Raw genomic sequence first — 23,574 nt, forward strand, 5'->3', positions numbered from 1 at the left:
CAAAGCATCGGATCCCCTCGAGGGTGGGCAAAACATCTCTGAATTAACACTCTGGCATTTATCTGCATGCATTATCTTTTTTTTCTTTTCTTCTCAGAATGGAAGCAAGTGACAGCAGATCTTTGCTACATGCCTTACACCAGCCTGAGGCGTGAAGCATGGCTGCACCAAGACCAGAGCTGCCAGGCTGGCAGTGAGCAGAGCAGCATGCAGGCTGCAGCCCAGGGCATGAAGCAAACTGCAAAGGCAGCACATGGACCTCGTGCTTTCCATTGCCCTTCTGCTTGTGGGGAAACTGAGGCACGGGCAGTGGGAGTGAATTATCAGACATTGCAAAGCCTCACTTTGACATATTCCTGTTTTCTTTTGGGACACACAACCACGCTGCACTCTTGTCCTCAAGGTCCCACCGTGCGTTTCCCTCCACCAGCAATTTGTCTGAACACAATGATAAGAAAGAATTGCATAGAAAGGAGAAATGGGGAACAGAGCCCTGAGCTCTTCTGCAGGGCAGTGCTGTCTCACAGCATCTCTTCATGTCACATCCCAACGCGCAGAGTGTGACAACAGCCACACGGGGCTGCCTGCTCGTGTGCCACCAGGAAGAAAAGCCAGCAGGTGCTGTGTGCCATGCTGTGAACTCCCAGCAAGATGCAAACACCGCCGCACTGTGGGGCTCAGGGACGTGCAGGGCTGCCTGGCATTGGCCAGGGAAAGACACAAAGTCCTTCGGCACCTCCTCTTTGTGGGCTGCTTCCTGCAGCTTGGAACCCTGCGTTACTCACTGAGTCAGACGGAGGACAGGTTTCCACAGGAAGGCTGTTTCACCATCCTCTGAGATAGCCTCTGCAGCAGGAGGAGGCTCTGACCGCTCCCATCCTGTGCTTTGGGCACGGTTCCCAGCAGGAGCATCACGCCCAGCAAGGCGCAGGATGGGCAGGCAGGCACAGCTCTGCTCTGCAGGTGCCCACCCAGCGGTGCCAGGGGATGTCAGCGCAGCCCTGCTGACAGCAGCACCCAGCCCTGCTGACTCACAGCCTCCAGAGGGGACTCCCAGACAGGGAACTAAAACTAAAAGCGACCTTTGATTAGCAGCTGCGGAACCCAGGCATGGCGACAGCATGTCAGGTCAATGTTCACTCCCCAGATCAATGACTTGCCTGAGGAAAATCATTTTTATTTTTTATTTTTATTTGCGGTCTAGTTAATAAACAGCATTTTGGCTGGCCAGATTATGGCACACGGGTAGAGCATGCCTGGAAATAATACCAATAACAATCATACGGCGCTGCTTTCAAAGGCACACTGGCAAAAGTCTGAGCAAGCTGACAGCAATGCATCACGCGTGTTCTGGAGGCCACATCCATGCTGCTGCTCTGCTCAGAACAGCAGGTGTTTTTTTCTTAAACCAGGGTGCAGGAATTAACCTGTGCAAGTTAACGCTTGGCTGCTGCTTTAATTAGTTCTAATAGTAATAATAGCAGTAAGTCATAAACAGCTGGCAGTATTTTTAATGTCAACAAAGCAGGAGCCAGCTGTTGGTGTGCCTGGTCCTGAGCAGGGTGGAAAACTCCACACCCCCCAGCAGCCACTCTTTCAATAAGAAGGTCACTCCAGCCAAGTGCAAAACTGCATTTAGGTTTTGATTTTTCAATCCTGTACGCCACCAGAAAAGGGCCAATAATGCAGGACTTGGGCGCTTGGAAAAGAAATAAGGCACAACATTCTTACAGGCAGCATGTCCCTGCAGGACACTGCGGTTCTGACTCAGCACCAGCCTTGGCAGCAGAGTGCAGGTGTTGAGCACAGAGGGCGCCCGGACCAAACCCCAAAAGACAACAAGAGCAATGCCAGCACAGCAGAACACCCGGCAGAGGAGCACATATCAGCAATTCAGGAGCATCTGCAGCAGCTCTCAGGTTAAATGAGGCTGGGTTAAAGCCCAGGCAGGGAAAGAGCCACAGGGCGGATGAGGGCAGACCCTGGTGCCACACCTGCCCCTGCCACCACCGATAACCCCCAATTAGCACCAGCCAACATGACCCATCTACAGGCATTGGGCTGGAACGAGATGATCTTTGAGATCCCCAAGACATTCCATGACTCTATGATTCATACCTGCTCTGCATCTCAAACCCCCCTCCCCTGCCCACCCATCATCCCCACCTGGGGTCGTTTGGTTACTCACTCATCGCAGCTGGGTCCGAGGGCACCAGTGGGGCTGCAGGCACAGGGCAGGCAGTGCTGCTGGCTGTGGTCGGGGTGGAAGCCATGGGCACAGTGCTCGCAGTGCAGCCCCACATAGCCTGGCAGACAGGTGCAGCGTCCCGGAGCGTCGTGGCACCCACTGCTTCCCACAGCACTGCAGTTGCATGGCTCTCCTGCAAGAGGGAAAAAGAGGCTGAAAGGGGGTGTGTGGAGGGCACAGGGTTTGGGTCATAGCCATATTATAGGCGCTTAAATATACATACACACATATATATAATCATGTTTGTCGTTGTCTGGTTACGTGGTTGGTCAGGAGCTGAGCAACACGAGGTGATATCGGGGTAAAAGAACAGTGCTGGGCAAGCTGCTCCGGGTGGCCCAGGTGAAGCAGAGCACCTCCAGGGATCCCTGCCTGCCTCGGCCAGTCTCTGAAAACCATTAGCAGGTGATGAACCCATTAACTGTTAAGATCCCATCTCTAGTTTACCGGTGGGATTGGCCTTACAACAAAGACATCTTCAACACACCTACATGGTGCACCGGGTAGGACCACTGCTCATGGAGAGAGGATACAAAATCCTCCAAAAGCTGACCAGCTTTGAGCTCTGTGTATTTGGGGCTAAGCACCCTCCTTTTTTCCATTGCAGGTCCCAACTGCAGCAGCCCGAGACCCCTGCAAATCTGCGCTCCATGCCAGGAGCACAGAAACAGCTTTAGCCAAGGGGTGATGGAGCTGGGCAGTAGAGACCCGCTTGCTTTGCCCATGACATGATGGCCATTACCAGCTGTCCATGAGCTTTATGGACCCACACACGTGCTTTGGAGACCCACAAGTCCTCCTGGCACCCACATATGTGCTCCAGGGATGCTCATCCTTCACAAAGCTATGAGACCAAGCACAAAGCAGTCAATGTTTTAAGAGAGGAACAAACCTGAATCAGCAGTGCCTTCCCAGTCCCCACACACTTTACTTCTTGTAATATTTCCAAGTACCTAACACAGCAAAGAGAACAACCTCCCCAGCAATTTGTTTCTGCCATGAGGTTTATCTCCGCTTCTTCGCTGCAAAGTATTTGGTGCCTTAATAATTTACAGTCTTTTACTGCCAAGTGTGAATTATAAACAAGGATTATTTTCAGAAAGAGCACATCAGGGCTTTACGCAAGCGCTGCTGTTTGTTATTCCCTGAGGAAAGCCACATTTGGGGCACCTTGCAGAGAAGAGAGGACAGGCCCCCAGCACACGAAAACATGACTTCAACCAGGCTCCAAACACCCCACGAAGACCCAAGGATGCTGCTCAATGTCAGCACTAGGATCTAAGGTTATTTAACACTTACACTGCGTGCTTGTGCCCCAATGAACCATGGGTGCTTGTTAAATACCTCACCATGCTTTGGCTGCTTGTCTGCTTTCTCTCAACACACATGCATCTCAAAAAGATGAGTTATTTGGCTCTGCCACTCCACCCGGGAAGTCATCCCATGGAAGTCACTTGGTGCCTATGCACCTGTGAAGCTGATGCCAGCAAGTTAAGACAAACACCCCAAAACCCACAGGACTCCAGAACTCACTTCACACAAGAGCCCAACTCTCAGCTCAATTAACCCAGTGGAACCCCATCCATGTGGGTACTGAGCTTTTGCCAGAGCGAGGCATGAAAACATGCACTGAGCCAACGCAGCACCTGCACTGGAGTCTGTCAAAAACACATCAAAATACCTCTCAAAGCTCAATCCGTGCTGTAGCTGACAGGGCTGTGCTGAAGGAGGGGATCAACCTGGTTTTGTGGTCATGATGTACAACAGGACAGGAGCCAAAAGGGAGGTAAGAGCTGGGGCTGGGCCACCCCCGGGCACTGCGATCCTAAACAGCCTGGCTGCACCAGTCGGCTGCAGGCTGAGCTCAGCAGTGGTGTCAGCTGCAGATCATGTAGATCATGCCATTTTCCTTCCATGGGCCGAGGCTCCCTCAGGCTTTGGGAGCTGTATGCTCTCCAACACACACAATCATCTGGATGCCTTTTTTTCTTTTTTTTTTTTTCCTCCTTTTGTTTCACAGGTCTTTGCTCATCAAAACTGCACAAAGTCAGGTCCAAACCCAGGGGCAGCTCAGCTCCAGCAGCCGAGCTCAACAGCAATGCAAACAGCACTGGTTCCACATTCCCCATAGAACAAGCAATGCTGCAAGAATCCAAACTAACACAGGCAAAAGGAGCTTTGTGTTGGCAGGCTGGAGGCAGTGCTGAACCCGAGAAATAATTGCCCCTGGCTGCAAGGCACAGCACCACGGGGCCAGCACAGCTCCCCAGGGACAGTCGCCCCATGTGGCCTTCCTCCCTCGAGCACCCAGGAGGACTTTTGGGAACAGAGAAGCATCACACATTGTACCCCAAGGACAAAAGTCCACTCTGCTGCACTCGGCTGACGGATTCCAATCGTGCCCTCAATGCCCTTTGGTGGGAAGCAGAGGAGCAGCAGACAGCAGCGTCAGGGTTTGACATGATGATGTACCAGACTATGAAAACCCCAGGCTTAATTCAGACAACACTTTGGTGTCCTGACGGCTGCCGGGTTGGAGAAAGCAAATGCGATCTGCAGGCAGAAAGGGAACGTGGTAACAAAGCCTCAGCCTTAGAGGTGTGGGAATACATCACAGAAAGTGGGGATGGGAGAAAAAGATAAGGGAGCGCTGCCCTGGCTCCTGGCTGGACTCTGGGTACTCAGAGCCTTTATTCTGTTCTGTCAAGCAGACACATTGCTTTTGAAGATAACCTTCACAAACACCTTACCAAGAGCTTCTGCCTAATCAGACAGGTCACAGGAAGCTGGGCTGGAGGTACCAGGTTTGGCTGCACATTGCCTTCAGCAGCAGGCACAGCAAAGCCCCCAGGGCCACAGCTCTGCTCTGAGCTCCTCACCATGCTCTGCACCTCGCTGCCTCAGTTTCCCCACGCACAGCTCCATTTCCCATTTCTAAAGCATCACAGTTTCCTTCCCTTCCTTCCTTTCTTCTCAAAGCGCTCAGCTCTCAATGATAAGAACAGCCACCTTCACTCATGAAGGTGCTGGCAGGCTCTAATTAACGAGCAGCCCGGTGACACCGTGAGATCCCTGAATAGAGGCACTATAAAAGCGTGCACCCTTCCCACGTGCTGCTACTCCTCCAGCTGAAAAAAGGAAACATCGCTCCCTCCGTGAGCTGCGTTTCAACCTTCACCATTCACTGCCAGATCCATGGAGGCAGCTGGAGGAACGGAGCAGGTTCCCAACACGCTGCAGCAACAGGCACGCTGCTCACAGTGCAGAAGACCCAGATTTAAAGTGCAATTACAGCCAGCAGCAAGCCTGAATTGAGTAATTATTATGCAAAAGTCACAGGTTGCCAATAAAGCAGAGAAGAGTTACTCCTGGATTTTCAGCCTCCTGGATGCACACAGTCGCTGCAGGATTACTGAAAGTTCTGCTCAGCAGCACCGACACAATGAGGAACCTGCTGGGATCCGTGCACGCACTGATGGACCCAACACATCCCCAGCCATGCCCTGAGGCACAGAACACAGCTCTGAACCCCAGGGCTGCTTTTAGTGAGCATTTCTAATGCGTGCACAGCACAGCCCCCAGCAGCTGTCCTGAAGGGCTCGTTGCAGTGCAAGAAATGTTCTCTGAATCATATCTTTTTTTGCATCCTATTGGACCTGCTGTGTTTTTGGTCCCTGCATGTGCTTTAAGCATGACTCCTTCTTCCAACTGAGGCACTTAATGAGTAAATAATTTAAAAGCCGCTGAAATATTCACAAAACAGCAAAAGAAGAAATTGCTGTGAGACGCATCAAGATGCCTGTATCAGACCTATATTTGCTGGGGACATCCTTAAACACCTTAAATCCTGAACAAAGTCCCCTACTCATTGGGAACCAACACAAAATTTCTTCGTAACTCTGCAAGCCTCATGGATTCTATCCATTACCCAGCCCAAGAACTTCCCCATAGAGACAGCCATTAGGACTGCTTTGATCTCCCAGGTGTTACAGCAGCACTGACTGCACCTCTGCGTGCTGCAGTGTGCTCACTGCACACAATAACAGCTCGCCCTGGGAAGGCTCAGTGATGCTCCTCATTCAGCACAGGCTTCTCCCTGCATTTCATCCCCAAGTGCAAGCTCTGCCTGCCCTCCCCTTCTCCCTTATTTTTGAGTCCAACCACAGTTCCACACAGCACCACCCAAACCCTATGGCTAAGAGTGACGTCCCAACACTCCCTGAGCTCTGGCATCTGGGCTGTGCCCATCACCCTCTAAGACACAGCCTTTCCCAACCCCAGCTTGGCAATCCCCTGACGCAGCTCCTCACCACGAATTCTTGCATGCTGCCAGCACAGAGCAGCACTGCTCATGTTAATGCTGTTAAGAGCTTTACGGGAATCACTTGTGTTGTTCCATAAAAGGATTGCGTGGGTCAGTAGGGGAGAAAAGACAAGGATTTCTCAATGCTTATACGCCGCTTGTAATATCGTTAAAAGATTAAACGTGTTTGTTGAGGAAAATTAAGTCAGATTAAATCCATCTCTTATCACTTGGAAAGAAACACAACGCCAAGGTGCCAGCTCTGGGTCGCCAACAGCACGGAGGCAGCTGGGGTGCAGCCAAGACAGTCACTGCTCAGCTGCTGCTGGGCTTCTAAGGGCTGCATGTGGCTCCTGGTCATCCCCGTCCCCTATCTGAGCACAACAACAAGCAGCAGGCCTGAAACAAACTCAAAGATGTGGAGGATGAGTTGTTTTTATTCCTTTCCTGCACCTGCAGTCAAACATCCAGGCGTTTGGTTTCCTAGCAGTTGGTGAAAGCTCCTCCGTTGCAGCGCAGGCACAAAGCAATTTGTTGTTCTGCTGTCCTTTTTGATGCTGAACAAGCCAGCAACCTGCACAGCAAGCTTTGAACCAGCTCCTTCCTGAGCAGCGTGTGTCAAAGCAGCCAGACACACAGGTGTGACTGAAGCATCAAACCCTGCAGACAGGCACAAGATCAGCTAACAAACAGGCTGCACGACCCATCAGCCCTGCTGGGACAAAAAGCCTTGGGTGGCTGGGATCCCACCACCATGGGGAGCGATTTGCACCTAACGCTGAGTTTCCATAGACAGAGAAATCTTCTGGGTCTCTTGCACAGTATTTGAAAGTTGTTTTCATATAAAGAATGTGGTCCTAAAATGCTTATGATACAAGAAGCTGAAGTAACATCAAACAGAACAAAAAGAATGTTTAGCGATTGCAATCCCCGCTGTTAATAAAAACCAGACTTGATCCTTTTAATCAATTCAGAAATAGCTTCACTGCCGTTTTCCTTTACTTGGTTATATTTTCACACTAATATTTTCACAAATGCCTGCAACCATATAAATATTCTGCCTTGCTGTTTATTTTATTTTATTTTTTTTACCACCCAGAGTGCAACACAGCCCAACTGGGAGGTTGGAGGCAAACAAGACGAGACGTAACTTTGGCACACACCTGCCAAAACAGCCTGGCAAGCTCAATGCCACCAGGCACGCTCCCTTTGGATTGCAGGAACCTCGGTCATTTTGTCAGCAAACCCCTTCAGATGGGGGATGAAGGCACCTCACACAGGCCAGGGTTGCAGATTTATGAGCACGCTTCAATTTTGGTATCAATCTGCTCCGTCCTCGTGGAGAGAGGGATTAAAAAAAGCTGCATGAATAATACAAACTATAATCAGCTGCTGAAGTCTCTGTGTGCTCAGATCCCTGCAAAAAGTAATTAAATTCACAAACTTTGCTCAGCGCTGTGGGGAATTGAAGCTAATGAACGGGCGCATTAATTTATAGCGGAGTTTTAACGCTGCTAACCTTGGGCAGGAGCCATCCTTCCCAGCACCTGCACAGGATATGAGCTCTGCTGCATGCACCAGCAGCAAGAACCCTGGTTAGGAGCAGGCACGAGACTGCTGCTTCCTTTCCCAGTCTTTAAGGGCCAGGGCTCAGTTCCTTCCCTGGTTTTCAAAGCTAGATGTTATTCTACAGCAAGCATTGTAACCATCCGAGGGCTGCCAACCTGCAGCCCTGCATCTTACTGCTGTGCATCTTTTGGGGGATGCTGCAGCAATGCAAGTCCATCCCTCTGCCAAAGGGAACAACAACAAGCTGCCACACCGGGACAACTGGAGCCAAAAGAGGCAAAACCAACTGATGAACCATGAACCAAATGCTGAGGATTGGGGCAGAAGTGTCACCGAGGACACAGAGCGCAGCTCCCAGTCACACGGATGGGAATATTCAGCCCAGCACCTGGCATGCTGCCCCAACATCGCGCCCAAATTCGCTGACTGCTGACACAGCATGAAATGCCTGGCGCTGCCCAAAGCCCTGCGGAAGCTTTGTTATCTCAGAGCTTCACCCTCGAGCCTTCTCCTGGAGTTAATTTGTTGTCAATGATTTGGACGCTGTCGATGCATGGTGCAAAGCACTCGTGTTCTCAGCTGAGGCTCCCAAGGGCTCTCCCTAATTAAAAGCATCTCATCAAGCTCCCATCTATCAGCTGCCCACTGAGGACGGCAGATGCAGCCACCAGCCCCACGTAAAGCACTCAGGTCTCCTGTGCAGCCCAGATCTCCAGCAAAGGGCAGAGGTGACATCCTTGATCACCATGGCTGATCTGCAACCCACTGCCCTTGCAGTGCACAGCCCAGCGCATGGCTTGAAGGGTGCTAAGGCAATATCCCATAGCAGGAGAGTTGTGTGCCATTGTGCCAAGAAATAAGGCAACACAAAGTATTTATCCTGACTTGAATTAACAAACAAGACCTTCCTTGCAATGGATTGCAAGAAGCCAATCGATACCTTAAATCCACGGTAAGTAAGGATGGCATCACCAGAGACCTGCGAGCTCCATGTCTCCATCACTGGGACAGGGGGAAAGGAAGGAGGCACTGCTGTTCTTAGAATCATAGAATTGTTTGAACCAGAAGGGGCTCTTAAAAGTCATCTGGTCCAACTCCCTGCAGTGCACAGGGACACCCACAGCTCCATCAGTGCTCACAGCCCCATCCCCTGACTTTGGGCATCTGTGGGGATGGGGCACCACCACCTCTCTGGGCAATCCGTGCCACTGCCTCACTGCCTTTATCACACAGAACTTTTTCCTTATATCCAGTCTAAGACTCCAGTCCCTGGGGAAGCTCTGTGTGCCAACGGCTCCTCACTAGCGAGGTGCTAACGAAGAGGGCCTTGCCTTCCCTCTCTTCAGAAGCCCTTCTGCACTCATGCAGCACCACTGCAGTTCCCCACTGCATGCTGCTGGGGCCCCAATGCAGGAAAGCTCCCACCATTCAACCGAGGACATAAAAGCACCAACAAGTTAAACACACACGATATCAAAGGCGGCCTCCAAACACCCACAGGCACTTTGCCCTGCTTGTGAGGGACCCCCCTGCTCACCTACACAGGCTGCTTTCTGTCAGCACATTTCCCTTGACCCAATTAAAACCAAACCACGCTACTGCAAGGCGTGCAGCACTTGAGAGCCCTTTACCGTCCAGATACAGCCTGCTATCAGCAGATGCTGCAGATTCTCCTCTTCCAAGTCACAAGCACTGACCTAGCCTGGGCAGGGCCTGCACAGCTTCCTCGCCCCACACCAAGCCCAACATTGGGGCCCAAGAGCTCCATGGCACCCGAGAGCTGCCCTGGCCCCTCACAGGGCCCTCTAGATGGGAAGGGACGGACCAGGCCCAGCCTGCTGTAGGAAAGCACCTTGCTCAGCACAGAAACCATCTCTACAGCTGTAATGCATCTCCTTGAGCACCATCAGCACTCCTCTCTCGTTTCAAACAGTCACTCTTAGACCAGGAGAAAACACAGAGCAACAGCACGGAGATGGCAGAAGCAACAGCGCGGACGTGCAATCAATACAGAATTCAATATGAAAATGCACAGACTCGCTTTGGAGGGCTGCAGGCTATTCTGCGTTTAAGCCTGTGGAGAAAATCTGGAATGCAAACTTCCCTCAGCATCTCCAGCAGGTGGCCAGGGCAGCTCCTTTCAAGCTTCAGTTCCTCCGCTGGAGCAGCAAAGGGACAGATCCTCTAACAAAGGCTTCTTTTATCCCTAATGTTAATAAACACTTACTGAAAGTGTTAATGAAGAGGCGCTTTGCAGAGCCTGAGGGAAGACCCCCCCCCCAACACACCCCATCCCTCTCAGCTCATTGCAGTTTCAGCTCACAGATCAGGTGAAGCCACAACAGTACAGGATTCATTTGCCATAATTTTCTTCTCCCCCCCCCAACTCTAAGTAAACAAATGCAAAGTTCTGCTAATTACAGCAAAATAGCAAAGAATCATAGAGCCACAGATTGACTTAGGGTAGAGGGGACCTTAAAGATCACCTAGTAGTTCCAACTGCCCTGCCATGATATTCTCCATTCCTTTCATTCAATTTAACACCTCCGCAGAGGACAGGAGAAGAAAACCTTCCAGCAGCCCAAAGCCTGGGAGTTCTGGTTCTCAAGAGCTTGGTTCCAAGTTTAATGAAGCTATTGTGTCTCATTGCTCAATGAGTGGAATTACCACAGCAGAAACTCTACTGGGAGAGAAGGATGGCACAAGGCATGAGTAATCACAACTGGTTTCAGGCAGGTTTTGCCATTTGGGTCTGGTTTCAAGACTATGACGACACAACGCTACAGGCAAATTTGGATTTACCACGATTCCTGCCAGGTGAGAAGTTGCAAGCTGTGAAGTGCTGCAAGCATGGGGAGCTCTGAACAGCACAAGGAAAATGCCCTCCCAGGAGGGAAGAGAGGATGCTTCCTGCTGGCCAGGTTTTATGGCTCCATTCCCGTAGTTTATAACATGGGCCTCATGCTGGCCCTGCAGTGTTTTGTGTGGGACTCAGTGCTATGCTTGCTTCTCATTCTCATCCCATTCTGGAGTTCCCTTTGCTTTCAGCCAGCACCAGCAGAACTGGATTGTGGACACTGTAATGAGACAAAACCTGCTGGCAAATGCTAAGAGGAGAAGCCAAACTTTTGAAAAGGGAACCGAGCTGGGCAGGACACATCAGGGAAATAAAGCACAGAGGGGGAGGTGGGGATCAACAGCTGAAGGCCAACATTACCTTCTGGGTACCAGCACCCCAAGGCCCCCAGAGGAAGGGGGGGATGTCTGGGAGCACCTGAGCTCTCCTCTATGACTTCCCTCCAGCTGCAGTGTTGGCACAAGGCCGGAGCACAAACCCAGCATGCTGAGGGCTGAGCCTGCTGCTCCCCCGAGCCCTGCAGCAGATGGATGACCTCAAGCAGGGCTGCAGATTGGCTTTTAATTTCTCTCTTTAGTCAGTGTGCTGTCAGCAACACTGACAGACACGAGGTTCATCCAGCCGTGGCTTCTGCTTGTGTTTACTTAGCTCACCTTCAAAATGAAAACGGTTCCATCAAACAAACAAGTTCAGCAAATCCAAACAAAGATCATGTCAGAGCCTAAGCCAAGGCTCAAGCCTTCACAATAAACACCATGGCATCCACACTGCCATACATGGAGTGGTGAAGTGCCCACCTGAGCACTGACAAGAAACCAGAGTACATCACACAGGAGCCTTGCCCAACAGAAGAGCCAAATCCTCTTCAAAAAGGCCTAAAAAAAAAAAAAAAAAATCTATAAGCAAAACACCTGTGCAGTGCTGCAGGGCACCCAGCAGCACTATGAGATGCACTGTGCTCCTGCATTGCCTAAGGAATCATCCGCAGAGCAAGGCACTAGATCCTGATTTGGATTAGCAAAGGTGAGCCTGAGCCCAACTCAAAGAGATGCTCAAACCACAGGGCTTCAACTGCAGCCAAGGCTCGGCTACGAGAGGTTTGTTGTTTTTCCCTCCCAGCTGTTCCCCAGTTTTTGAGGGTTTTATAATGTTCCTGGAATAAACTGAATAAAACAAAAATCAATAGAGGCTCTTGTTTGGCATAGCCAGTGGTGCAATCTCTAATACATGTGATGCTAGAAACTGTGTAGATGCTGGTGAGAGGGACCGGCTCCATGAGAAGGAACATGCTGCTCCCTTAAGCACCCAGTGCTGGACACAAGCTTGGGTTTGATGCTAAGAGGGATCACATAAGGGGATTGATGGTGAGGAGAAGAGAGAAAATCATCGATTCCACCATTTATAAGGTTCAGCATCTACATCTGTTCTGGACCACTCTCAGGGGGTTTGCAGCTCACAGAGGCTGACAACCACTGCTGTAGGTGCCCAGCATTGCAGCTGGGTACTGGAGGTCTCTGTATGGTGGAACACTGCTCTCTGTCCCACCCAAAGCCTGCCCAGTTTGGCTGTGCCACCAGCAGCCACACATATTCCTTAAGGGACAAGCCATCTCTCATTTATTTTCTACTTCCAGTGGGTTAGACTTGCACAAAGGCCACCCCTGAAGAGAAACAACCAAGACACACGAGGAATGGAAGGCAAGACCCAAGCACAGGACATCAGCAATAACTCACGTCAGCAGGCACGCTGCTGACAGCTTACAGTAAGCTTCCAGGAAGAAAAAAAAAACACAAACCAACACAGAAAAAACGCTCCGAGTGAAATAGTTAAGCCCAGACAAATGTTTGTCATTCATTATCTGGAGTCAAGCTTGGATTTCTCAACAACACAGCTGAGCCAAAGCAAGTGCGTTAATAATAAAAGACATTTTCCAGGGAGCTCCACGTTGGGCGTGCAGCCTGCCCTTGAAGGGAGAAACGCTGGAGGCAGGTGGAGGCTGTTTGCTTTTCTCCAAGAACAGGTATTTAGCTCCCTGCGTCACAGCGCTTATCACCAACCGGAGCCACCAGTGCTGCTCCCTGGGCATGCAGCCATGGGGACATCATGCAAGGCACTGAGGGACCTGAGTCCTGCCCCGAAACTGGGACAGAGCACTGACACACACACACCTTGGTTATAGCTTCATTATAAATAAGAATAATTTAATACCTTAACGCAGCTGCTTGCAGGGAGATGAAGGCGGCCGTGGTCACCATCAAGGTCTCTAGCGCTCAAACACAAGGCAAATCCTTCCCCAAGCTCCAAAGGGGGCTGGGGATGATGCTGCAGCCCAGGAAGGAAGGCAGAGCAGGACAGGGCTGCTGCAAGCTGCTGGGGCAGCCACAGACAAAAGGCATCTGATGCACTCACACCAAGGGAGCAAACACCCAGCCCAGACATGATCCAGAGCGCTCCAGCTTCTCTTCCACAGCACCATAGAATATCCTGAGCTGGAAGTGCTGAACAACCTGGGCAAGCCCTGCATCTGCTCAAGGCAAAGACAAGCAGGGATCCCCCTACTCCATCACTTATGCATCCCATGAGCCAGTTTGTAGGAATCTTACCCCCAAACCCTGCCCACCTTCCCAGCACTCGCTGCAATGCATCCCTTCCCAAAATAAATGGCTCCCTGCAGCAGTCAGGTTGGTGCGTCTCTGATCTGGGGCAAGGGAGGAACACCAGAAAACTTAAAAAATAAAGATAAAAATCTGTAATATTTTCTTTGCTCCCAGTGACAAAAGGCATGAGTTACAGCTGACAGAAAAATGGCTTTTCTATCCCACAGGAAGTCCTGGCCTTACTAAAAAGTATATATCCGCTTTGGAAGAGAGGGCAGGAGGAAAACAAATCACTGAAGGTTTTCATGAAGCTGTGAAGAATTTGGGGGGAACAAAATGTCAAACAAACAGCTTTCAGTGGAAAAATCCTCTGAACAAAAAAAAGGATCTTTTCCAGAAAGATAGATATTCTGCTGATCTTGACAAAAAGCTCTGAGGGGAAAAAAAAAGAAAACACACACCTCCTTTTGAAGGCTTTCAACTCACACTGCTTTGCATCTTTGTACTTTTCAAGAAAGAACCCTTGCAGCACCTTCCTTGCACACAGTGTGCCCAGAAAAGGGCTCTGGGGACGGCCCTGCCTTGCCATGGAAGTGAGCAGGTGTCAGCAAGGCTGGAAAATAAACAGAAAGCAGCCTTTCCCCTCTGCTTTACCCCCAGGGAAAGGAAGTGCCGATCCTCTGGCTCGCTGATGGACCTCTTGCAGCCATCAGGACTCCCAGCCCACAGGACGGATGTGGGCAGGGTGAGCTCAGCCATAGGACACAGCACTGGATGTGGTGGCATTCCCAGGGTGATCCCATCCCCATGCAGACCACATCTCACCCTGCAGAGGAGGAAGCTGCAGGTCAGGCAGCAATTAAAGTCATTTTCTTAATACCGAGCAGCACCAACCAACCTGTGACGGGTGACACAAAACACGCATTGCACCCGCTCCATTCTGGCTGGTTTCAACCCCATTTAGGTGCCACAGCACCAGGAAAGACGAAGCATCACCTCCAAGGCCACAGTCCTCCCTGAATATCCCCCAAACACGGCCACAGATCCACAGCAGTGCCACCAAAGAAGCACTGAAATGGTGCTAAAACAGAAGCGCTCCACGTGCTGAAGCAGAGCGGCGCTTGGGGAAAGCAGTGTGAGAGCTGGAGAACCACTGGGGGGCAAAAAAAAAAAAAAAAGCAACAAAACAAACAGTCCATTTCAATATCCTTTTCATAAGCAGTTGAAATGAACCCAGGAACACATCAGAGAATTATCATTTAGCACAGATCAAACAGCAGAACTCGCGCATTAAAAATACATGCGGCATTAATCAGCTACGCAGAGTTATGTGCCATCATTTCCATAAATAATACGGGATCAAAGCAGCCCAAGCAGCACTATCAGTTAATATAGGCAGCCAGTCAGTCAAAATACAGTAAAGCTGCCTGAAAAGTGCAGCAGGGTAATTTGCCAGGAATAAAGCAGATCCATCTGAGAAGTGGCACGACCAGTTAAACGGGTGAGGGCTTCCCGAAGCCTTAATTACACAGTGATGCCACAGAGCCAAAGCAAGGCAATAAAGGGTTAATGCAGCCCCAAAATGAAACAGAAGGAGAACAAAAATAAATAAATCAAACTTGGGGGATGTTGACGTGAATCTGCCTGGAGGTGAACACCCAAGCAGCAGAAGGAGCACCGACCCAACCAGGAGCACCCCAGTGATGCTGCTGGTGGTGATGGCCACAGCAGAGATGCAGGGTCAGGACATGGGGTTCCCCCAGCCGAGGGGACAGACCCCACCACAGAGCAGGGTTTGAAGTGCAGGCATCCATCACTGCGTGCAGAATGGCCGTGTCATTAAGTCTTTTGCTGAAAGGCTGCAGAGCCATTTAGCCGGCTGGTTTTTAAAGCAGGCGTGCGGAGCAGCGCAAGCTATAAATAGCAGGGATGCTTGCCTTGTCATGTTTCTGCTGGCTTATTTATAAGGACGTGGGGCGAGTGAATTAAAAATGGTAAAAAGAGCAGCTCGGGCTTCTCCCTGGTTTCAAGGCTGGTCTGCAGTAAGAAGAAAACCTCAGGGGGGTTCGCTTTTTTCCTTATCCAGGCAAAGAGCGAACAGCCGCCCTTCCCACTGAGGCTCTGAACCGGTTACATTTACAAGGCAAATTTTAATTCATACAGCAGGTGCTCAGCAAATCCTCCTTCAAGCAGCAGAAGACCACACTGAGACTTAGCAGGAATCCGTGCAGCTCTGGGAGCTCTTCATTGACACCTGCTTGGAAACAGGACTCGTGCAGGCGAGGCAAGAAGAGACCCCAAATCCATCCTTTTTCCATGGGTGAGTGCTCCAAAGCCTGCTCCAATAGTGATGCTCTGCACGTGACCTGAGCATCCCTTGGGATCTGGAGCCCTCGTGCACAGACAGGGACAAGCAGCATTGCTGACTCTGCTCTCACTATAGGACCTGGACCAGCATCACCAGCCACCAACCTGCAGGGGGATGGGGGCAGAGGTGCCCCTATGAGTCCCCATGCATCCCCAGGAGCAGGCAGGAGGCCTGATCAGCACTGATGGAAAATTTCCTATTGAATAAGGAAAAAACATTCTGCCCTAACAGAGGGATTTATTCTTCATCCAGAATGCCTTGTTCAAAACGCTTCCAGATTGACAGGTTTAACCAAACTGAGACCCTTCCATACAAGCCCTGCTGACTCTGTGAGTGTTTTCCTCCAGCAGCCTTCCCCCAGAGCCCACACTGGGGATGGAGCAGATGGACATTGCCCACAGGGCAGCACCACGGTGCAGGGCCCTTGAGCTTCATGGGAACACAGCCAGAAGCAATGCAATAACCAGCACGCAGCCACGTTATTTCAGTCTGACCCAACTGAAAGTCAAATTAAATGTGGGGGGGGAAAAAAAAAAAAAAGAAAGAAAAAAAGCAAATAATTTCCTGCAAAGCACAAACCTTGGGTTGCAGGCAGTTTAACGAGTCTGCAGGTGGGGTTCTGCTGGGGTGGTACAAGGCCACAAGAGCTCCCAAGGCTGGGCAGATGGCGAGGCTGCAATCCTCCCCCCAGGCTGTACACCATGTTAACATCCTACCAACCACCCAGCACAGTTCCAGCCCTGGCCCCACCTGCCCTCTACACAAGGCAGCCCCACAGAGCCCAACGCCTGCAGTCCCCAGAAAGAGCTCAGGTCCTCGCTGCAGCCTCATTGAGGAGCCTCAGCTGCAGACTGAGTGCTGCATCCCGGCTTCAGCATCCCGGCAGTTTGGGGTTTATTTTAAGCACTTGTCGGAGGTACAGCAGAAGGAGTTGTCCTGGCCAGATGGCTGCGGGAGAAATCCCTGCTCCGCTCCCAGAACAGGCACAGCTTCAGCCCCAGTGCCAGCAGATGCCTCACACAGCCCATCTCTGCTCTCGGGAGCACCAGGAGCTGCAGCAGCACTCCCTGCCAGCCCGCTGGCATCGGCTGCAAATATTAGAAGCAGCATGATGACTTATCCTGGGTATTTATAGAGCAAAACACTCTGAAATCTCTCCCCTGACTTCAGCAGGCTGGCGTGCCTCCGTTCCTCAGGGACAGGTCCTTCTGTGCTCCTCTGGCCGCAGCTCTTTGGGATGGCCCCTGGATGCCCCCAGCATGAGCCTGCCATCATGGTAAGAAGCTCACTGCAGCACAGCCCCACTCTTCCATCTCATGCTCGGCGTTTCCCACCTGGCAGCTCAGCAGTGCAGTGTTTGTCCCAAAGGAAAAAAGGCAAACCCTCGCACTGCACAAGGAAGCTAATAAGTGAGACTTTGGGTACTCCATAGGTCTTCCCAAAGCACCCCGATTTTTATAAGCACTGCTAAGCCCAAAAATCTTGAGTCAGGACCATTGGCAGCATCTGATTCAAGAGTGACTCAGGCACAACAGCATGGAGGCAGGAGGAAGGCAAGTGAGCCACAGGCAACATCCCTGCATTGTAAGCTCAGGATAAAACCTCACAATGTATTCTTCAATTGAAGTTAGGCTCTGCCCTGGCTACTCCCCTACTCAACCCGAGTAACGTAAGCATCCTCCTTACCACAAACCTTCACGTCTGTAACTTGATTTTCACATCCTTAATTAAAATTAAAATGTGCCATCCAGAAGCCGAGCTGTCCCAGTAACTGAGCCACATCCAAACCTCAAACCAGGGAGCTCCTGTCCCACTGGGATCCGGGAGCTGCAGCCTCCCACAGAGCACAGCCCTAGTGCAGCAGCAATGGGCCTGCCTGTTGATGGCCTTGGAGCCTGAAGCAAAGCCCTTTCCCCTACAAAATCACCATTGGGACTGCAGAGGACCCCATAAGACCTCTTCTTGCACATAGGGCGCAGGGACCCCACGTGTGCAGCTAGCCCTAAAGCAAAGAAGCATACTTTGTGCTGGTGGCCATGCCCACCCATTTGGCCAGGCTACCCTATGCCACCTCTAACACTGGATCTGCTGGTGCTCTGTGCCCAATCTAAGCCCATGGGCTAGAATCCCCCCATGCAATGCAGCTGCACCTTCCACACCTGTGCTGAGAGCATCCCAGCTGTGAGCCGCAGCCAGCAAACCTCACCAGCACCCCAACTCATTGCACCCCAATGGGGTCCGAGACACCTGCACCCTTCCTTGCTCCAAGTGCTGCTTTCCCAGAGAGACCCTCACGCACAAAGCACCCTGCAGGAAGGAGCAGACAGAAGGGTTTTGTTCTCCATGCAAGACAGCCTAAATGGGGCTGTGCTGACTGCATGCACCCAGCCAAGAAATCCCTGCAGTGTGAAGCCACCCCAGCCCCGAGCACACGGGGAGCACAGGGTGCTGTGTGGATAAGGCAGGGCACGCTTCTAAGCCCATCTCCACAAACAGGAGGATTAACAATTTGCTTCCCTTAAAAAGAAAATCCGGGATTTTAACAGGATTGGAAAGAAAAATAAATATTGTGAAACTAGGAAAGGGAGAAGAACAAACCAAGCAGAGGCTGAAGGGCTTCTGAAATCAAAATGAGAACAACACACTGAAGTCAGGATTTCAGTCTTGGTAGCGTTGAGAAGACTCACACACCAGTTCCTTATCAGGAATAATGCTATCAGCATTAAAGGAATTCCTTCTGATGCCTGGGAGAAGAGGCCCACTTGTTTCATATAATGGATAGAAAGCATTAATTCCTTACTCTGGGCTGAAGAAGCAGCACTGATAGCACTGAAGCCAAGAAAACCAGCAACTGATCCCATGGATCCCATTGCCCTCACCAACCCTTCAGCTCCATGTGAGCTGGGAAACCCTCCAGCAGGTGCATCAGGCATGGCCGAGCCCAGGGAGCAGCCCCACATCACCAGGCCCCCAAAACAGCCCCAACACATCACAGCCCCCACTAAGACCAACAGCTAACGAACCACAACGAGCCCAACGAACTGACTCTTCAGAAAGGCATCGCAGGTCCACGTGCTCCCACTCCACACGCACTAAAGGGCGGAGAGCAAGAGGAGATCAGTGTCTGCCGCCAGCAACCCCTGGGCACAGCACGAGCATCTCAGTGCCACCTCAGTGCCCATCCCCACAGAGCCATGCTGGCAGAGGAGCCGGCCCATGGATAGGCAGAACAGCGGGCAGGGAAGGCTGGCACGCTGCTGAGCTCCTGCCGGTCCCGCCTCAGACGTGGCAGCACCGCGGGATTTTGCTCTCAGGGACCCCAAACCCTCCTCCCGCTGTCAGCAGCTCCCCATCTCCACCCCTTCTATCTCCTGGAGAAAATAAAGACCCGAACCGCGATACAAAGAAGAGAATCGCCGAGGGCCGCACTTGGGAGCAGCCGCAGCCGTAACGCCAGGAGCGCCGGTCGGTGCCATCGTTCAGCCGCGGGGCTCCGCAGCAGCGCAGAGCGGTCGCTCCGCCACGGGCGGCTCTCAGCAACCCCGGCAAGGAGCAAAAATTACCACCGTTACAGAAATAAAGCAAGCAAAGGAAGGAAGCAGCGCTCCGGCCCCGCTCCCCGCCCGCCGGGCACAAAGGAACCCCGGTACCTCGCGGCGCTCACCTGCGGGGCCCGCGGTCGCCGCCTCCTCCTCCTCCTCCTCCGCTTCCTCCCGGGGAGGCTCCGGGGGCGGCGGTGCGGGGCCGGGCCGGGCGGTGGGGCCGCGGGGCCGCGCGGTGGGTGCCGGGCTGCTGTCGGCGGGGCCGCCGCTGCCGCTGCCGGGCTCGGGGGGAGGCGCGGAGCCGGGGGGGGGGCAGCCCGGCAGCGGCGGCCAGCAGGGCGGCGAGACAGAACAGGGCGAGCCCGGGCGCGGTCCGAGCCCGGCGCCTCATGGTGCGGGGCGGCGCTCCGCCATTCACTCCTCCATCCCGTCGCTCCCTCGTTCGGCGGCTCGCTCGCCGGGCGGCGGCGGCGGCTCCCGCCCGCCTCAGCCGGCCATGCCGCTCCGCTGCCCAGCGCCCGCAGGCGGCACCCGGCGCGCCCCGGCCCCGCTGACAGCGCCGCGCCCTCTCCGCCCCGCCCCGCTCGGCCGCAGCCAATCACCGCGGCGCCCGCCGCACGTGACGCTAACTTTGGGACGCGCCCCGTGCTGCTCAGCCAATCGGAGGGCGGAGGGGGCGGGGCGGGGGGCGGGGCCAAGCGGCGAGGCCTCGGCGGTGCGGCATTGTGCGGAGCGCCCCGCCCCCAGCAGCGCCGCCCGCCTCGCGCTGCCGGCTGGGCTTCATTATGCTGCGTTACACCTCTGCTGTGTGCCTATGGCTTTGTATTTTCTTTTAAATATATTTTATGTGTTTATGCTTTACCTACTTACAGGTATCTCTTTTTTTTTTTTAAATAAATAAGTACAGAATTATATCTTTGGGTGGTTTTGTTTTTTTTTTATTTTTGGTGTTTTTACATTTTATTTTCTTTCAGCATCATAGATCTTTTTTCTACATTTCACTCTTCCACATTTCATATTACAGCATTTTACATTATGGCACGTTTTTAACGTTATTAATATTTATCTATACATATATATGTCTGTTATTGTTCATATTTTTACCTCTTTCATTCAAACGAATGAATCCTCCATCCCACCCCACCCAGCAGGGATGAAGGCTGTCCCCGTGGCCCCCTCCCACCGTTCCATGTTCCCACCTTGCACACAGCTCCCTGTGCTCCCCACCCACACAGGGACAGCTGTGGGATAACAAAGCTGTGGATCCCTGTGCTCCCACCAGCTCTGTGCATCAGGAGTGACTTTGCCCCACCATGGAAGTGCGGTGATACAAATGTTAATTATTAACGTGGGGCACATGGGTGCACTGTGAGCCCGGTGCTGTGAGGATCCATTGGAGCTGTGCAATAGGACTGTGGTCATCAGCACTACTGCACGTGGCTGCTAATGGTGCTGTAACAGCTTGCAGGGCTGGACAGGACCAGAGAGCAGCCACTGCTCTGCATCCCTCAGCGTCCTTTGCATTGGAATGGTGTTAGTTGGAAGGTACAGAGATTACTGAATTCCAGCCCTCCAGCTGCAGGCATCCCCATGCATGGGGAACCTCACGTGGTGCAAACAGAATCATAGAATTATAGAATGACCTGGGTTGAAAAGGACAACAATCATCATCTAATTTCAACCCCCTGCTATGTGCAGGGTCGCCAACCACCAGACCAGCTGCCCAGAGCCACATCCAGCCTGGCCTTGAATGCCTCCAGGGATGGGGCATCCACAGCCTCCTTGGGCAACCTGTTCCAGTGTGTCACCACCCTTTGTGCGTCACCCTTTGTGACAGACAGGTGTTGGCCTTGCATCTCTTTCGTACAGGAGGTGACAAACACCGCCCTGGGATCAGGAAGCCCCACCTTCACTGCTGATCCAGGCTGTGAGTCCTTCCCTAACACCACATTTCAGGTTTGTCTGCAAGGGCAACACGTCTGCCGCGGGTGAATTGCTGCTCAGTAATTCCCCGCTCTTCCCCCATATCCACTCCCTTTTCAGAAATGAATGGGCTTTTTTTCAGGCCTGATAATATAATTATTATCCCCCACCAGCTATGCCGTGCCATTTCCCTCGGGGCAAACCTGATGGCTTTGTGTGCCCGAGGTCTGAAAGCATCCTCTGAGCTCAGCATCGCAGCTCTGCAGCTCCCACCTCCCAGCACAGCGTTGCTCATCTGCGCTCCAAAACGCTTCTCCTATATAGGAGAAGCCCTTAGATGCTATCAAGGGCTGCAAGAAGGAATCGCCTCAGCGCTATTCGTGGCTCAGAGCCCCGGCGCTGCTCCCACCGCCCGCTGATCTCCACCAGCGCTGCGCTGCCCGAGGCGCTCCCCAAGGCCGGCCGGGCCGGGCGGCAGAGCTCGCCGCTCCCCCTGGTGCTTTCAGTGAGGGTTGCAAGCGCTGCACGCAGCCCCGAGTTCGAAGCAGACCGAAATGGAGCTCATCGACACCCAGCGGTGCTCCGCGCGGCGTTCGGTGGGGCACAACCTCTTTTCTGCGTTCGGTCTGCAACCAGAAAGTGAGAACGGTGCGACCTCGGGAGCGAGCTCAGGTTTGGAGGATATCAGCATCCCCCTGGGGTTGTTCTTATTCCATCGCATCAGCAAGATTTCCTTCCCCACTGGAAAGTTTCCAAGAGCTGTTTAACAACCGGTGTTCTCTGACCTATTTGCAAGCCCCAAGCCTCTCCTCACCACCCACAGCTGGAAAGCTTTGATAATTCAATGAGATGTTAATTCTGATACCCACAAGGACTCAAAATACGAAACCTCTTTTTTTAAATTCTCATTAATTGCAATGCAGGAGTAACGAGATTTCACCGCTGACTCCATTTCCAAAGCAGCATTGTGCTGCACTGCTCCCATTGGGCCTAAGTGCTGCCTGGGCAGGCAGCTCCCCAACATGCACACAGCCACTGCAGGGACCAGCAGGACCCATCCTGCCCTCCATCCTGCCAACAGAGCCCCATAGGGACAGCAGCACATTCCCTACACTGCCCTTTCTGGGTGAACTGTTTCATTATTCCACATGCAAACTGACCATCTTTTAAATCATCCAACAATCTGATGGGGGGACGTCAGGTTCCCCAGAGCCTCTGGAAGGAGTGCATCACAGCACAGTGTTAATAAGCAGCTGCTCAGATGCTGATCCTAACCAGGAACCAGCTGAAAACATAAAGCAAAAGCAGCGGCTTTATCGTCACTGCTGCAGCCAGCACTGTGTGTATGTAACAGCATGGGTGTCGGGAAGAAACTAATTCCAAAAAATACCTCTGTTCTCATGACCAAGCTTAATGTTAGCAACAAGAGAACAACACAGCACACGTGTTCCCTGCATGCTTCAGAAATCAAACACCATCGTTGTTCTGTCCCACAGCTGGCACCTCTCTTGCCACTTCCCAGCTAAGTGCATCCCCCCCAGCCAAACCCCAACCTGGGCACCAGCAGAGCCAGCACAGCTCTGTGTTCAGGTGAAATAAAGGCATGAGTTGCTGGTGGCAGTGGGTGGGATGTGGTAGCAACCCCTGTGGGTCCCAGCTGTGCACGCAACAGTGCCTTGACTTTGGGTACATCAAGGTCATGCCCATGGAAAGCTAAGCTCCTTTTCACATCAAAAGTGGAAAAAGACTGAATAAATTTGAGTGCCACAAACATTTCTCGCTCTCGCTGGGAGGTTGGGTTGGAACAGCTCTGTACTGCTGACTCAGATTGCTCAGAATCTGGAATTTCTGTTCTGAGGGCAACTGATGCCACTTTGTTTTGTGCTTCCACCTCCAAATCCACCCAAAATCTCCCACAGAATGAAAACTTTCAGAGCTCTGGATGGAGGTGACCGTGCTTGCCATGATGCAGCCCCATATAGTGGGAAGCACTGTGAGTTCCCATACACATACCACATCTCACACCCCAATATTCCCCCTCACCTCCAGCTCTTCCCACCGCACCCCAGGGATGTGCACTCCTGATGTGCAGAAGCACCTCCCCATGCTGCTCTATGTGCCCTGATTCACACTGCAGGGCACAGAGAGGGGCAGCCCTGGCACTGGT

General features: G+C 52.3%; 1 protein-coding gene across 1 annotated transcript in view; it reads right to left on the bottom strand.

Annotated features, from left to right (window-relative positions):
- MEGF9 (multiple EGF like domains 9) overlaps positions 1–20,675 on the bottom strand; it is a 34,549-nt gene extending 13,874 nt beyond the window's left edge. The window contains exons 1-3 of the mRNA XM_048966471.1: positions 20,624–20,675; positions 19,607–19,870; positions 2,189–2,381 (exon numbers count right to left, since the gene is read on the bottom strand). Coding sequence (XP_048822428.1) covers positions 2,189–2,381; positions 19,607–19,870; positions 20,624–20,675 — 509 coding nt within the window. The remainder of the gene's footprint in view (positions 1–2,188; positions 2,382–19,606; positions 19,871–20,623) is intronic.
- Positions 20,676–23,574: the final 2,899 nt, after the last annotated feature.

The sequence above is a fragment of the Lagopus muta genome, chromosome 19 (genome assembly GCF_023343835.1).
Source record: "Lagopus muta isolate bLagMut1 chromosome 19, bLagMut1 primary, whole genome shotgun sequence".
Taxonomy (NCBI): Eukaryota; Metazoa; Chordata; class Aves; order Galliformes; family Phasianidae; genus Lagopus; species Lagopus muta.